At 56.1% G+C, this 17,484-nt stretch overlaps 1 protein-coding gene across 5 annotated transcripts in view; it reads right to left on the bottom strand.

The window, feature by feature from the left end:
• The window catches only part of ZBTB46 (zinc finger and BTB domain containing 46), a 66,524-nt gene that overhangs the window by 13,199 nt on the left and 35,841 nt on the right, over positions 1-17,484 (bottom strand). For all 5 annotated transcript variants that reach the window (XM_047852949.1, XM_047852946.1, XM_047852945.1 and 2 more), the window contains one exon: positions 11,769-12,053. In XM_047852949.1, coding sequence (XP_047708905.1) covers positions 11,769-12,053 — 285 coding nt within the window. The remainder of the gene's footprint in view (positions 1-11,768; positions 12,054-17,484) is intronic.

Below are 17,484 nucleotides of genomic sequence, written 5' to 3'. Positions count from 1 at the left end.
ATCTTTTCAACACCTTTTATTTACAATTAGCACTGCCTTCTATTTGTGCTGATCACTTTTGATAGGAGTTCATTAGCTTTATTAATCTTTTCAACACACCGATGTTCCGTTTTGTTCACTTTCCTACCGGATGTCGGATTTCTAGTTCATTGGGTTTAATTTGCTATTCTTTTTCTCATTTCTCGACCCCAAATTAGCCTAAGTGCAGCTACAGGCATGAGGTCCCCCCGTGCATCGTGTCAGTCCTGATGGCTTCTATTTTCATTATCACCTGGTGGAAAATATTTATAATTTCCATTGTGACCTCTTCTTGGACTTGGGGATTATTTAGAAGTATGTTGTTTGATTTCCAAACATTTAGGGGATGTTCCAGTACCTTCTTGCTCTTATTTATTTATTTGTTGATTTAATTTCACTGAGGTCCGAGAACACGCTACGATTCCAGCCCTTGGTTCTGAGACCTGCACTATAGCCACGCTTACCCTTCAACTCTGTTCATGCCTCAAGTGCACTGGGAGGAGTCTGCACCTGTTGCGTGCGAATTCAGATTGGTTACTTGTGCTGTTACAAGTGGCACATCCCCGGACTGGGATGGGAGACACCTAACCCAGCAGCGAGTTGAATCCAGCGATAGATGAGACAAACACCTTGACCAGATGGATTTACTGCAGAAATTCACGGTTCGTGTAACATCTGAAAGCTGTTCAGATCTCTGTCCTCCCTCACATTTGTCTGCTGTCCTGTCAATCACTGAGAAGACGTGCCAAAAATCCCTGACTCTAACGTGGACTCGTCTTACTCCTTTGACGGCATTCGACTTTTACTTCCTATATTTTTTATTTTGAGAGGGAGAGAGACAGAGACAGAGACAGAGAGACAGAGACAGAGAGAGCGGTAGGGAGGGCAGAGGGGGCGCGAGAGAGAATCCCAAGCAGGCTCCACCTCAGGGCAAAGCCCGACGTGGGGCTCGATCTCATGACCCTGAGATCATGACCTGAGCCGAAATCAAGAGTCAACCGCCCAACAGACTGAGCCACCCAGGCACCCCTACTTCCTATACTTTAATACTAAATACGCGCACTTAGGGTTGTCACATTTCCTGCAGAATTGGCTCTTCCATCATTCTGTAATGTCTCTTGAGTAAGATTTCTTCAGTTTGCTTTGACATCAAGATTAAAGATTTCCTTTAGGGGTTTCCTTGGTTTATCTTATTTATCGCTTTGCTTTAATGCTTTTTGTGTTCTTATCTATGACTTATGTCACCTACGAACAGTAAACTTTTTTAAAGCAGATTTTTTCATCTTGTTATTGGAGTCTTTAGTCTATGGGTCACGACAGGCACAGCGGGGTGAAATCTATCTTAGTTTGTGTGGTTATTTGTGTGGTTTCTCCGTCCTTTATGTGTCTTGTCCCTTTATGCCTCCTTGCCTGCCTTATTTCAAATGAATCAAGTTTTATTCCATTTTTTTCTCTTCATCAGCCTTTAACTGTACTTTACCACTTTTGCCATTATTTACATGACTTCAAGAAGAATCCAAGAACCACTCAAGCTCATGTATCCCGGACCCTTTGTGCTGTTAATGTCATGCATTAGACTCCAATTCCTGTTTAAAACCCTGGAAGAAACTATAAATGTTGTTTTAAACAACCGAGATGCGTTTGCAGCACTCACGTGGTCAATTCTGTGGGTCGCCTGCCAAGGGCCACCCTCCAGCCAGCGTGGGGTCAGCCGGCAGTGAACTCTCGGGTCGGTTTGTTTGTTTGGACAACAACGTCTTCACGCAGCCCCGATCGGTGAAGGGCGTCCCTGTGGGCACATCAGAGGGCAGGCTCCCCGCGGTACTGGTAGGTGTCGCTGTGCCAAAGAGTCGACATCAGTTGTTGCTCCCCTGAAAAGGGAGACTTTTCTTCACCGGCTGCTTTTTTTTTTTAATTTTTTTCTTAACATTTATTTATTATTGAGAGACAGAGAGACACTGAGCATGAGCAGGGAGAGGGCAGAGAGAGGGGGAGACACAGAATCCAAAGCAGGCTCCAGGCTCTGAGCTGTCAGCACAGAGCCCAATGCGGGGCTCGAACTCACAAGCTGCGAGATCATGACCTGAGCTGAAGTCGGACGCTCAACCGACCGAGCCACCCAGGCGCCCCATCTGGCTGCTTTAAGATGTTTCTTTTTGTTGCTGGTTTCCAGGAGTTTGACCATAATGTGCCCAGATGTTGTTTCCTGTTGCTTTATTCTGGAATTCATTCTGCTCTGGGGTTCCTGAGCTTCTGAAATCTGTAGGTTGACGTCTTTCATCAGCTTTGGGAAACTGAACTTCTGTCCCACTTCCTCCTATCTCCTTCTGGACTTCTAGTTACTCATGCATTCAGCATTTTCACTGTGTTTCCTGTGCCTCTTTGCTTTTATTCCATTCTTGGGTTTTTTCCCTATGAGCTTCCTAGTTCACTAATCCTACCTTACGCTGTATGCAGACTGCTATTAAACTATGTAATGAATACCGAATTTCAGATATTATACTTTCATTTCCAGAATGTTCCTTGAATATGTCAGTAGTGGGTCTTCATGTCCCTGCCAGGTGAATGTGGTGTGTGCCCGCCTTCCCTGGAGGGATTCGGTCATGTGGCTCTGTCACTTAGCACGTGCTGTCACCGCTTCCTAGACACCAGGCCTGGCTGATGAGACAGCGGGGACGCTACCCGTGGGGTCACTCTTTTAAAGACAGCTAAGGTTTTATTGCATGTTGTTATGACTTCTGTTGAGCAGATAGATTCGGGACGATCACCCTCCCCTGTGGAGCTTTGCCTTAGCTCTTGTTGGGGCTAAATTTGGTCTCATTTGGTTTTGGTCTTACTCTGAGGGAGTGACTCTCACGTTCAAAGTGTGGCCCCTCCGGGGTCTCTGCTAAAAGCCCAGGGTGTCTCCTTGCCTCCCTCCCTGGGCCTGAACTGCCCTACCCCCCCCCCCCCCCCGGTGTCCCAGAGCCGCACAACCGTGGAGATCTCTGCTCTGTGCATGGCTCACGAGTTTAACGGGCTCGTGTGCAGAACTGGGGGCTCCTCCTCTGTGGGTTCTTGCTTTTTGAGATTTGCTCCTCCAGTCCCAGCCACTCTGGGTGCCCCGAAGGACACCCTCCATGTTCTTGCATAGCAAGCACACTGCTGCTCTGTGCTTGGCCTGCTTCCTGTCCCCCCGTTTGGGAAATCCACCAGCAAAACCTCAAGGTGAAAACATAGCTCGTCCTGTGTGCTCTTCCTGTCTCTAGGAGCACAGCCCCATATGTGCCACCTGAGCTGGCCAGTCTCCAGGGTGTGTGTGTGTGTGTGTGTGTGTGTGTGTGTGTGTGTTTGCCGGGTTTTCAAATGGTTTTTGCTGGAGAGTAAGCCCAATACAAGCCAGTCATGGCTGAAACTACAAGATCAGAGAGTTTTCCTTAAAATAAAGCAATGCCTTTTCCCCAGCGCTGGAGTTATATACACAAGTGCAAAACCAGTAATAATCAAGACTAGATTATATATTGTGTCTGGATTTTGGGGTCTTTTTGATTTTTTAGGTAAACTCTATACCCAACGTGGGACTCGAACTCACAACCCCAAGATCAAGTGTCACCCGCTCAGCGACTCGGCCAGCTAGGCGCCCCTGGATGATATATTTTAAATGCAATCTAAATTAGTAATTTAATATCCCCAAGTGAGTAGAAGACTTCAATTCTGTACACGCACGCACACGTGCGCCCCTGCGACATGGGACTGACAGCCACGTCTGTGGCATCTCTCATTCCCCAGCACGTGAACACGGCAAATACACCAAGAGGCCCGAAGCGAATACAGATGTGGAGCGGGTTATGTGGCAGTAAATATACCTAAACAAGAGGCAACTTTTTATTACTGAAATTCTGTGTTCAAGAGACATTGATGTTACATATTGATAAGTTTTTAAAAAACTCTTCTTGAGATCAATCCACGAGCCACAATATTTCAACGAGAAATTCAACAAAATACGAGCAATGGATACCTAAATGCACCTGCTGAAAATTCCACATTAGATGGCTGTACAGTTTTAAAGGAAATAATGGTAAATATAAGAACCCAATCGGACAGCTACCTATTCTAAAGATGTTTCTTGCGCCTCTTATCCCTGGACCATCGACCACAAACCCATTTCTTTCTTTTTACAAACCTATTTCTCTTAGGCGCCATCTAAGGGGATCGTACCTGTCTGAAATGTGTTAACTGTTTTACAATTTTTAAGTCATCTCCACACCCAGCGTGGGGCTCGAACTCACAGTCCCGACATCAAGACTTGTGTGCTCCACTGACCGAGCCAGCCGGGAGCCACGACCGTTTTAACATTTTAACCACAGCCTTTCAGCACAACAGCACAGACAGGCAGTCCCCAGTGCAGATGCCCACACTCCATCCACCCCGGGGAAAAGTCCTCCAAGTGAGCAAATGAAAGGAGGACCCCTGTGTCCCCACCTGGTGGCCCCAGAAGCCAGACATCCACACAGGCTCTTTCTGCCAGTGTCCACGTTTAGGCCGGGACTGCTGGGCCAGGCCAGCCGCAGCGCGGTCGGAGCTGGGCCCGGGAGGGCGGGGGCCGCCCGGCAGAGCGACGGGGAAGCACCTCCCTCTCAGAAGCCAAGCCACTTCTGCCTCCGCTCGCTCCACAGCCCGGACTGGGGCCGCCCGCTTCCTTCCTAGGAAAGCACCCGCTGCCCTGCCGGCAAAAGTGAGCCCCGGGTCCCGGGCAGCCCGCCACATCCCCAGCCACCTGCTCCGTGCCAGTGAGCAGAGGTGGAACCCAACACGTCCAACAGAGGCGGACAAGCAAACACAAGGCATTCTTTCCGAAAGGAAGCGGTTTCGGTAATTCTCCTTCACACCTGGAGAGAGACGTCGTGAGACACACACATCAAGAGCATCGTGCGGAGGCCCTGTCCTCGGATTTTTCCAGACAGCAATGGGGTCAGAGCTATCAGGTTCCTTGCTGCAGGGACGGTGGCATACTTCTCTGCCCCCGCAGACGGCAAACCCTACAACATCCGGGTGAACCCCAGCCCTGTCGCCCAGAGGAGCCCCGCCCACCTGCCCAACAGCAGGGCACTGGAAGGCCTTCCGCACCTGGCTGCCGTGTAGTAACAGCTTTGTTTTCATTTATTTTTTATCTATTTCGAGAGAAATAGCCAGTGGGGGAGGGGCTGGGAGAGAGGGAGGGGGAGAGGGAGGAGGAGGGGGGGGAGAGGGAGAGGGAGAGGGGGAGAGAGAGAGAGAGAGAGAGAGAAAATCCCACGCAGGCTGCAGGCTGTCACAGCAGAGCCCGAAGCAGGGCTCGAACCCACGAACCAGGAGATGATGATCTGGGCCGAAATCAAGAGTCAGACGCTCAACCGACTGAGCCACCCAGGCACCCCAAGAAGTGACAGCTTCAAAGGCTCACACGGATGCCTAGTGCAGCCTCCACAGCTGTCCCCGTCCTGTGTGGTTCTGCCGTCACCCAGTGGCCACCAAACCTGAATGCCAGGTCTGGCTGAGGCAGAGGCGGGTGGGAGCGTCTGCTCCAGAGCAAAGGTGCCTGGTGAGGCCTCTCCAGCCTCGAGGCTGTCAGCAGAGCCCTCTGTTTCCACGGGTGCCTCCCTCACGGCTCCTTTGCTGACTTCACGGTCAGGCTGTCGGAGCTCTGGGCGCCCGTCAGGTTGCGGGGTGGGGCGGAGTGCTGGCCGCACGGCATGCTGGAAGAAGGCCCCAGACATCCTGGGGGGCCCCTGGCCCCCACAGACCCTCCCAAGGGCCAGCGGGGGCCAACTCCAGGGCAGGCCTCCTGCGGAGCCCAGGGCTCCAGCTAACAAGGGGCATCGATCCAGAACAAGACACAGACAAGTTACAGGCGGTCGGGACGTGACGATGCCACCTCTTATCAGGTCCCTGCCATGGTCCCTGCCCTGTCACCATGAGGACAAGCTGTCCCACATCTGGGAAGGGAGGCTACAACTGATTCTCAGTGAACACTCAGGGAAGATCCATGCACAGAACACGATCTATCTCCCACCAAAACCGTCCTGTTGGAAAAGACCGCATAGGAAATCAATTAATTTCAGAATCCAAAATATGTGAGTAAGCTCTTCTTAAAGACTTATTTTCCTTCAGGGAGACAAGCAACCCTGCCAGACCTTTCTTTTATAAACAACCCCTCGGACCCAAGGAACAGGAAGGAGAGCTCACTCCCCGTGACGTTCCTGAGGACCCAGGGTCCATGACGGTCACAAACGCGCAGCCACCAGCACAGCCATTTTTAACCCGCAGGTGACGAATCAAATGTCTTCGCATCAGGGGGAAATTCCTTAGAGAAATCTCTTGACTTAAATATAAAAACGTACGTTCAGGGGCACCGGGGTGGCTCAGTCGGTTAACCATCCCAACTCTTGATTTCAGCTTGGGTCATGATCTCACGGTTCCTGAGTTCGAGCCCCACGTCCTGTTTGGGATTCTGTCTCCTTCTCTCTCTGCCCCTCCCCCGCCTGCTCTCTGTATCTTTCTCAAATTAAATAGAAATCAACTTTAAAAAATGCACTTTTATTTAAATTTACTTAAGTACATGTCTACGTTACACGCACATGGAAAACGAGAAGTACAGCAGAGGGAACACAGTTGCCAGCACCTGCCGACAGACGGCAGGCGCCCTGCGGGGAGCGGGCGCAGAGGCGTGCAATCAGGGTGCCGCACGCCGAAAACAGCGCAGCAGCGTGTCAACCGTGCCTCAGTAAAACGTACGGACACATATACGTGACTTACGTCAGGCTGTGAGAGCGTAACGGTAACTACCGCCAAGGCCCGTGACTTTGTCAACCTAAAGTGAGGTTCCTTTAGGGCCGAGCTGAGCACCAGAGACGTCTATCTGGTAGAGCAGCTTCTGCTACGGACGCTCATCGTGAGCCTGGTACGACCACAGACATGCCGGGGACGCACCCGAGCCTGCTGGACGGCGGCTGATCCGGGACGCTCGGGACGTGGCGGCCGCTCTCACGTCTTACCTGGGCTTGGGGGGGTGGTGCTGTCCTGGGCTGGGTCTGGCCATTCACCAGAGCAGGCATCCGGGCTCTGAGTGGAGGGTGGAGGGGCCAGAGGGAGGGGCCTCTGCTCTGCGATGAGCATCCCCCCAAGAGTGACTGGGGCTGGTGCCAGGCCCTGGGAACACAGGAAACGAGTCTCACCCACGTGAATGGACACCTGCTGGTGGCTTGTTTTGGAGAGTTCCGGGAGCGCTGTCCTTGATCCTGATGCCGCGAGCAGAGCACTGCTATGCACGAAGCCTGGGTCTCGCCGGGGGCCGGTGTTTGGGTATTTTTATCAGCTCACCACCCCCAAACAGCCGGGGTCTCCGCGTGCGACTTGTCTGCGTTCCGGGTCTCTCTCCCAGAAGCAAAAGGATTACAACAGAGGGTTCTAGCACAGAAAGTGAGGACACGTGGTGCAAACACAAGCACACGCGCACCTGTGGCCTTGAGAAACGATCTTCCGCGAAGTACTTCAAGGTGTGTCGAGCAGGGTGTTTCTCTAGAAGTGCGGTGACATCATCCAGTGCCTCTTTGCAAGAAGTCGCTTACAATTCCAGGGTCAATCCAGAATCAAGAAAAGGTCCCTGATTCATTTTTTTACGCATGATAGGAAATAATCTTTAACCACAGTCAGAACAGAAAACGGTTCCGCTGTTCCCCACAAAGTGCTCCTGGACATCGGGGCCGGCCTGGGTCAGGCAGGGACGGGCACAGCCCGGCGGCTCCGGGGCCCACGCAGAAGCCCCCGCCCGTGGCCACGCCACGTTCTTCTGAGGCTTCCCTCCCCGTGAAGAGCTGGAGGGAACGCGGCACGCGTTGCGCCCAGACACGACAGCGCCCACCCGTAAGCACCGGGGGAAACCCTCAGCTCGTCCCTCACACGTGGTATCTACCGACTGAACACCTACGACAGCAGGGACTTCTCAGCTGCTGGGGGGACGTGGTGGCTTTACGAGGCGCCCACCCTCCTGGACCGCGGCGGGCCGCTCCAGCAGCTCGGTCCCGTGGCAGCTTTCAAGGCCCAGGAAGGCGACGCCCGTGTCGAGGTCCCTGTCAGACCAGCGCACGCTCACAAACCCCGCGGGGCCGAGTCTGGGGCCACAGCCCATGCTTCTCAGTCTCTACTCAGTGAAGCAGGCCCGTGAGCAGGTGCGGTGCTGGCCTACCCCTGGAACCCGGGAAGAGCAGAAGAACCAAGTTACGCCAAATCAACACGAGCAGGTCCTTTAAGCAGTTAGACCGTTGATCTAGAAATGAAACTGTCCGAAAACCCTAACAGCCAAGCCAATGCGATTAGACCCGCTCAACCTCCCCTAGAAGGTTCCGGACCGCCCAGGGGGAACCGTGAATGCTGGCTGCCGGTTACCACTGGTGCCCTGCCTGCATGTGTGGCAGACCTCTTGATTTACACACCTGCAACTGTTTCCCTTTCTTTCGCCGAACCGCCACGGCCAGGCCTTGTGCCCTAGCACGTCCCGACCCCGGAAGGCCCGGCGAGCAGGGGCAGGACCCCACCCCGCACAGCCGCTCGAGCCTCGCACCACACCGTCCTCTCGCTTCTCCGGCTACGAGCCCACGTCCGCTGGGACGTGGACCCGTTTGGGGCGCCCCAGAAATCATGTAACAACACGTGCATCATCAACAACCTGCCCAGGGAGGCTGGAGCTGCCGCGGCCTGGCCTTCTGGCACTGCCCGCCTCTCACGCCAGACCAGGCTCTGGGGACGCCTCACGCCGCAGCCCCGGCCCCTGCCCTTCTGAGCCACCCGAGGAGGAAACAGAGGCCCCTGCGCCCGCCTGAGCTGAGGGGTGGCCCCTGGGCTGGTGGAGCCCGGGCGTTTCACCCCAGAACTTTGCTATCAGCACGCCTCCTCGGAGGTGCCGTCGGAGGCTCGGGCACACGCACCGCTTGCCCACCGGGCTGGAGATGTCAGCTGCCGGCTGGTGCCTGGGGCTCCGGGAACACGTCTCCAGGCTGAGCTGGCGCTGGGGGGTGAGGAGGGAGGCGCGGGACCAAGCCGCCGGGGCCAGGCCCTGCTAGGCCGCGTTCCGCCGAACAGAACACTCGCTCCCGCCCATGAGGACGCATCTAGGAACCAGCAGTGGTTGTGGAGGGTGACCGGCATGGGGTTCTGAGCCTGACCCCTGGCCACGGGCGCCCCGAGAGACCGTGCCAGTCAACCGGGCACTGCTGAGCAGACAGCACAGAGGAGTCGCTTTGGCCCCTTCTCGGGGCGGGAAACGTGTAGCAGTGGCCCAGGCCACACACCAACACTGACACGCTCGCGGGGACAAACACCTGGAAAGCGGGTGCTGGACAGGTTGCCACAGGCCCTCCTAACCCCGGACGGCAGCTCGGCCTCCATCCGTCCGATTCCCCGAAGCCACCTGCCAGGGACAGGGCGGTGGGGGGCGGGGCAGGGGCCGGCGGCCAACCACGACGTTTTGGGAAACAAGGTTTTTACCTGGGTATTTTCATTCCTCGATGCCACAAATACCCGGTGGCAGACTTTACTTGGGATGTCAGAAAACAACGTTTTAAAATAACCCATTTTTGCACCCTGTTCTCTGGCCCCTCTGCCTCTGGTAGGTTCATACAAGAAAAATGGGGAATTTAGAATAGGAAAAGCAAGATTAAAACATAACAGAAAGAACAGAACAGCAAAACCCACTGAGAGACTTCGCCTGGAACTTGTCACAGACGTACTAAAAATAAACGGCAGAGGGTCCCACTGCCGGGCTCTCCGCTCCCTCCAACGTGTGACGCCTCTGACAGTCACACACGCGCCCAGCATCGCGACGCATTAACACAGTGTGTGGTGACCACCCGGGACGAGGCAGGTCTGGGGAGAAACGTCCACCCGCGAGATGGGAGGGCTGCCGCGGGAGGGTCCGGGCCCACACGGGACCCCCGGGAGCGGGGGGCCAGCCCCCCCCGGCGCGAGGCCCGCTGCCTGGCCCAGGGTGGCTCCCGGCACAGATACACCAAAGGCCTTTTGGACAAGGCCACGCTGGAGGCAAAGCCTGGCAGACAGGGCGACCGTGAAAAGCACCGACGACCGTCCCTTGTTCCAAAGCCACCCTCGGCGGCACCGGTCGGGCTGCCCACGGTCTGTGACGCACGGTGCGCACGCACGCGTGAGGAGCGTGTGAGGGGTTCGGAACGAGTGTGCCCCCACCTCCCCACACGGCCACCCATTCCCCGGAGCATCCCCCCGCTCTCCTTCCACGAGATCCACAAAACCTGTCCCGGCGACCCCCAGCCAGGCGCCCCCGGCACCCGTCAAGTGTCCTGGGATCGTCCGGCCCCGGAGCCTCTGGCCGCAGCACAAGGTCTGACGCGAGACGGGGCAGGACCGACGTGCGGGAGCACGTCAGCCACTCTCTGCTCACACATCTGAGGGTCCACAGACACTACTGCGTTTTAAAGGCACAACGACCGCGTGACGCGGTTCTCAGCTGGGGAAATGAGCCTCAACATGCCTGTCAGAGCGTGCCCAAAGCCAGGCGGCCCGTCAGCGAGGTACTCGGCTTGGGGTCTGACTTCACAGCCACGTCCCGTGAACCGACCGCGGCATCCAGGCTGCTCAGAATATGGCAACGGCTCCTTAAGTCAGGGAAATAAAGTGAACAGAAACGTCGTTCCCACTTTTAGTCTTTATTAGCCGTAGCGATTTTCATCACTCCAACACAAAATCTTAGGAAATTTCAGCGCTCACGAAAACAGAGTTGTAAAAATACTGTTTTTTTACACTGAACATGGAAACAGGTTGCCCTTCCCAAACCCGAACACAGACGATGGACCTACTTCCTGCAGTGGCGCTCGGGAGACCGCTGCGTCCACACGGGCCGTCTCTCGTGCCCCGCACGCTCGCACCGCAGGCCCCTGCACCCCTGCTACACTCAGCGCCTCCCGCTGTGGGGGGAGCCCCCCGGGCCTTGTCCCCTCCGGCGCCCACGGGGGGCACTAACCACACACCGTGCGCTAATCCCAGGACGGCCAGAGACAGTGCGGCTGCCTCCTCCAGGGCACTGGGTGGCCGCCACGGTCCCCGAGCGCCCCCAGAACGGATCTTCGGAGCGTGTGTGGCTCGCTCTCGGGCTGGCACCCGGAGCGTGTGTGGCTCACGGCCAGTTACACGTAAAAGCCAAATGCCCTCGAGTCTGGTTGGGAGAAGGACGTCCCGGGGGCCCACGGCTCTGCTGCCCCTTTAGCTGCTTCTCAGGCTGGTCTGTCATTTGCTTCGGGACAACTGGAGTTCGGCCGGAGACATTTACGGAGTGGGCACCCTAAGCCTTTAAACGCTCACGTGTGACCACGTGTGACCAGCATCATCTAGCGGAGACAAAGCAAGGATATGCGCACATCTCTCCCCTGCGGACGACAGGCACGCTGAGGTGGGACCGGGGCCAGCAGAGGGAGCCCGAGTCTGTCCCTTCGCACGAAGGCCCCCTGCGGGTCCCACCTCGCAGACGGCGGGCTCGGGGCGCCCAGGGCACACTTGTAAGCCTGATGTGGGTTTTGGCTCAGATGCCAGCAGCTCAGTGATTTCGGCCTGAAGCCTTCGAACAAGTACTTGCTGTTGCCCTGACAACCGCCCATCAACCACCTTCTCCACCACGTGACGCCAGGCCAGAGCGGTCACCCCCCCCCCCCCCCACCGTGCGGGGCACACCCCTCCCGCACCACCTCTGCACTCGGCCACGCACTTACGGGACAGAGAGTGGGTGCCCTTGGGCAGGTACTCCAGCAGCAGGGAGCTGTCGTCCCCGAGCACGTCCGCCTTGAGGGACAGCAGGCTGTTCTTACTCATGAGTGCCGCCCGAAGGTTGGCCACCGCGGCGGCCTGCTGCAGGGCCTCGTCCTTCTCGGGGGTGAGGGGCGGGCCCAGGTAGCTGGCCTCTCCTCCCAGGAGACCCTCGTCCACGTGGCCGTACAGCTCAGCCCTCTCCCCGCGGCTGTCAGAGCTGCTGGCTTCGGCGACAGTCAGGTCCGCGCCTGGGGGAGCAAACACACAGAGGACACGCAGGTCATTTAAGACTCTCCAATCGGAAACAGGCACGTTTAGGAGAAGCCAGGGTGGCAGGCTGTCTGAGCACCCAGCTGCTTTTGCCAAGCCCACCCCCGTCCTGCTGGCGGAGGCCCCTCGCCTGCCCCGGGACGGCGGCGAGGCCGCGGCCTCGGGCGGGAGCTCCACTCAGCACGGTGGGGGACACGGGACAGGGGCTGTCACGTTCCTGCAGCGTTTTCACCTCTCAGAGAAGAGGCGACACGGAGCAGGGGTCCAGGACCGAAGAGCCACGAGCACAGGCTCTCGGAAAACCTCCAGGGTCTCAGCTTTGGCGATGGGCTCCGGGATAGGACACCGCGGGTGCCAGCAACAGACGGACACACCGGGCTCTGGCAAAACTAACACCTCCAACGTCTCAGAGGAGGCTACGGAGAAGCGAGATGGGGCTCCCGGCTGGCTCTGTCGGAGCAGCAACCCACACTCAATCTCGGGGTCCTGAGTTCAAGCCCCAGGGCGGGTGTGGAGTCCGCTTAGAGGTTTAAAAAGGGGGTGCACCTGGGGGCTGAGTCGGCTGAGTGTCTGACTCGATTCCAGCTCAGATCATCATCTCGAGGTCCCGTGTCGGGCTCTGCGCTGGCCGCTCGGAGTCTGCTTGACACTCTCCGTCCCCCACCCCCCACCCCCACAATAAACTTTAAATTTTCTTTTGAAAAAAGGAAAGGAAGAAAGACGACAAGCCGTGAGAATGTTTGCAGATCACAGATCCGACCCGAGATCCTGTTCGGAAGAGTTACCGACGCTTCCAACTCAATAAGAAGACAACCCGATTCTAAAGTGGGCAAAGGACCTGAGTAGGTACTCCTCCAAAGAAGACCCAGAAATGACCGGTGAGCAGCATCTGACACCCTCAGTCCTCAGGGAAATGCACCCGAGCCACACCGCGAGGCCACTGCACCCCAAGTGTCAGACGGTGACGAGGGCTGAGAAGGACGTGCGGGAACCGGAGCCTTCTCCCCTGCGATCGTCCCATGGTGCGGCCGCTGGGGGAGAGCCTGACGCCCCTTGGAGGAGCCGGTGCCCGGAGCAGTGGGGACCCACGTGCACACTAACAGTGACATGGGTCACAACAGTCAGAAAGAGGAAACGGCCCGCATCCAGCAGCGGCTGACGGACGAGACGGCCCATCCTCGCGGGGGACTACTGCCCAGCCGCGGAAAGGCACGAGGCACTGACACACGCTGTCCCGGTCGCAGACCCGGAAAGCCAAGGCGGTGCGTGCAGGCCGTTGACCCTTCTGAGCCCCGGTGAGTTCCACCAGGAACCTCAAGGACAGATGTTCAAGCAGCCCTCTGCGCCCCTCACAGGGCCCACCCTGCGCATCCCGGGCCTGGCAAGGACGCCCCCACCCCGGGCTACGGCTCGTCTGTGCAGGGAGGTTCTGGAATAAACGCCACGTCCAGGAGGCTGGAGCGTGAGACGGAGGCCACCTGAACCTTGGACTCAGGCTACGTTGTTTAGAAAAAGCTGGCGAGCACACCAAGCGTCCAACCTCAGTCTGAAAAGCGGGCTGAGTTCCCAAGATTCACTTGTAAGTTAGTAACGTAGGGTCTTCCCTCATCTGGGACCGTCACACGCTTGTGTGCACACGCGCTCACTCACACTCCCCCGAATGCACAGACAGACGCAGTCGCTCACACGCACACGTGTGGGTGGCACACAAGCTATGCTGCCTCTGGACAGAACACTGACAACAGCTCTGTTTCCAGGAAGACCCTGCCCCCAGGACACGGCGTCAACGTGACACGTGGCTCCCGGCAGACACGTCACACGTGTGTGGCAGAGAGAAGTGACCACACGCCAGCTGCATGAGCGACAGAAAGGCACGCAGGGTAACTTCCTGATGCCAACCTCTTTTACTATTTTTCCTAATGTTTATTCATTTTTGAGACAGAGCTTGAGCGGGGGAGGGGCACAGAGAGAGGGAGACGCAGAATCCGAAGCAGGATCCAGGCTCCGAGCCGTCAGCACAGAGCCTGACACGGGGCTTGAACCCACAAACTGCAGGATCATGACCTGAGCTGAAGATAGACGCTTAACCAAGTCACCCAGGCGCCCCTGAGTTTTTTTTTTTTTTAAGTTTGTTTATTTGAGAGAGAGAGAGAGAGCGAGAGCGCACATGTGTGAGTGGGGGGAGGGGCAGAGAGAGCCTATCTGTGCAGAGCCTGACTCAGGCTGGATCTCACGACTGTGAGATCATGACCTGAGCCAAAATCCAGAGTCCAGTGCTTAACTGAGCCACCCAGGCGCCCCAACAAGGTGAATCTTTTTGCTAAAAAGTGATAGTTTTCATCATCTTGAGTTTTGGGGCAACTTTAAAAAAAAATTTTTTTATTATGTTTATTTTGAGACAGAGTATGAGTGGGGGAGGGGCAGAGAGTGAGGGAGACACAGAATCCAGAGCAGGCTCCAGGCTCCAAGCTGCCAGCACAGAGCCCGATGCGGGGCCCGAACCCACGGACCGCGAGATCATGACCTGAGCCGAAGTCGGATGCTCAGCTGACTGAGCCTCCCAGGCACCCCACTGACCTCTTTTTAATAAATGGAGCAAACAGGATTAAAAATACCAACATTTAATTGTAAGGGCTACATGTTACATGTAAAGGTTTTATTCTAGAGGGAAATACAGTGTTTTTTTTCTCTTCTACAAATGATACATCTTAATACTTGAAAATTTAGATCACAATCTTTAGCTAAAAGCAGAAAAGAGATTATGATGAAAATAAGCAGAATGTTTAAATGATCAAACTAGATCAGGCAGTGTTAGTTGCAAAGTGGGGTATGAGCAGATTCGGAAGCGGAAAGAGTGGGTTCCCGCCACGCGAGGCCTAGAGTCTGGGGGGACACGGCTGTCGTGGAGGCAGGAGGGTCGGGAGGGTGAGGGGCGCCGACCTCACAACCAGGGTGTCTTGGGGGGCACGGTCTGGTCGAGAGCCAGCACCCGGTTTCGAACGTCTCCCCAAACCTCCACTCTTCACAATTCCCAAAAATGCTCACAAGGTGCGTTTGACAGTGTAGGTGTAGATGTCACAGCCCTGTCTCGCGACAGCCGGGGAACAGAACACCAGTTCTAGTTCTGGAAATACAAGATGACCCCTGACACCCATGGCAACGGCAAAAACCTCACAGGCAAGCGGAAATCCCAGACGCGCGGGCAGATTGCCGGCTGCCAAAGATCGGGGAGGGCGGCACCCCGGGGTCCCTGGTGGCGGCTGTGGCGGGGGAGGTCTGCGGGTCCTGTCCGTGTCCGGGTGGGGGGGGGGGGGGTGAGTGGAAAGGGCAGGAGGGTCCTTCCCGGCAGTGAAAGTGTTCTCTATCCAGATGGCAGAGGTGTCCGAGGTTGTCAAAACTCATCCAACTCACCGCCTAGGGCACTTACAATTAAAAAGACAACACGTGGGGCGCCTGGGGGCTCAGTCAGGTAAGCATGGGCTCTTGGTTTCAGCAGGTCACCGTCTCGCGGTTTGTGAGTTCAAGACCCACGTCGGGCTCTGCGTGGACGGCACAGAGCCTGCTTGGGATTCTCTCTCCCTCCCTCTCTCTCTGCCCCTCCCCTGCTCATGCTCTCTCTCTCAAAATAAGTAAGTAAGTAAATAAATAAATAAATAAACTGAAAAAAAGAAAAAAAGACAACACGCCAAGCTATGGAGGATGTGGGGGGTGCGGACGCTCAGGAAAAAGTCTGGCAACTTCTTATAAAGCTCAAGTCACCTGTCCTCTGAGACCCAGCCACTGCACTCCGAGGTATTTGCTCGAGAGAAATGAAAACATACGTCCACAAAACAGGCTTTTGCCGAAAGTGTTCGCGGGAGTCTTACAACAGCAAAACCTGGCTACTGCCCAGGTGCCGGGTGACAAGAGGCTGGGACACGAGGCACAGCCATGCAGGTGTGAGTGGGGAGCACGTACTCCGTGATGTGGCTCGTGGGACACGAGGTTTCGTCCAGACAAAGCGCTGGGCAGGCTAGGTCGACCCACGGCAGAAAAAGTCAGGTTAGGGGCCGCGGGGCTGGGGCAGGGACCGATGGCCGGAGGCGGAGGGGACACTCTGCTCCGAGGGGGCTCAGGAGCACGCATTTGTCTAGACTGGTCAAGGGGTGCGGCGGGCCTGGTGTGTGCAGGGCGTGGGAGCGTGCACACGGACCGAACCCCGATGAAAAACTTGCCGTGCTCTGGAATGAAATATACTGATCTGCCAGGTAGTTTGAAAGGCACCAAAAAATAAGATGTGTTTTTGGACGATTAGGTGAATAAACATACAATAAAGCAAATGTAGCGAAACGTTAAGTGAAGGACCTGGCTGGTAGACGTGCTCGTTTTCTTTTCTTTTTTTTTTTTTTTTTTACCTTTTCTCTAAGAATAAATGTTTCCCCAATAAAATGTTAAAGACAGAAACAAGAAATTGTTCAACCCGAAACTGTTCACTCGAAATCTGTGCAGTTTACTGCATGCATATCATGCTTCAAGGAACAGAAAAAAAGAATGGCAATTTTCACCACAGAACCTTGCTAATGACACGTATGCGCCATGGGGTAGGCTGAGCGCGGTCCTTAGACGTCCAGGTCCCCATCTCCAGGGCCTGTGAGTGGGCGACCTCATGCGCACGAAGGATGGAGTTAGGGGCCCTGAGGCGGACGACTGTCCCGGATTATCCGGGTGGGTCCGTGTCAACACAAGGGTCCTTCTAAGGGGAAGAGGGTGGCAGGGGGGGCCGGACTCAAGGAAGACGGGGCCTCTAGAAGCTGGAGAAGGCCAGGAAATGTCCTCCCCTGAGACTCTAGAAGGAACGCAGGAGCCCTGCCACCCCACCCCCGACTTCTGAGAGCTGGAAGAGAGTGAGGCCACGGGGCACACGGTAACTTCTCGCGGCAGCTGTAGGAAACCCCCGCACCCCCGAGAAGCACCTCCAGAATACAGCAGGAGAAGCACGTCCAGAAGCGCTGGAAGGTGTGGCAGCAGTGACTGTCACAGCCCAAACCAGAGGCAGCCGGAGCCATCCACATGGGCACGGGAGTGGGCAGTGCGCGTTCACGCGGTGGAAACACCCTCAAGTTCAAATCGAGACAGGATCCAGGGAGACGGCTACACGTCTGCGAACCGACCACAGAGCAGCGGAGGCTCCCTGCGGATGGGACGGGCACGAGAGCCTGAGCTCCGGTAAGCTGCTGGGGGCGGCGCCCTGCACTCGGAGAGGGGACAGGCTCCTTTCCGCACAACCCTAGAACACAACGAGGTGCTCACGGGCCGTGCAAAAACACATCCCCCGGCTGCCTAGCAAAATGGCAATCACACCAACTCAGGCACATTCCACTGAGACCCCCTTCCCCCGTGGGCCGCACTTCGGGGATCCTGAGTGCGAGC

Source organism: Prionailurus viverrinus, chromosome A3 (assembly GCF_022837055.1).
Source record: "Prionailurus viverrinus isolate Anna chromosome A3, UM_Priviv_1.0, whole genome shotgun sequence".
NCBI lineage: Eukaryota > Metazoa > Chordata > Mammalia > Carnivora > Felidae > Prionailurus > Prionailurus viverrinus.
Note: the sequence above shows the minus strand (reverse complement) of the source record. Positions and strands in the feature narration are given on the sequence as shown.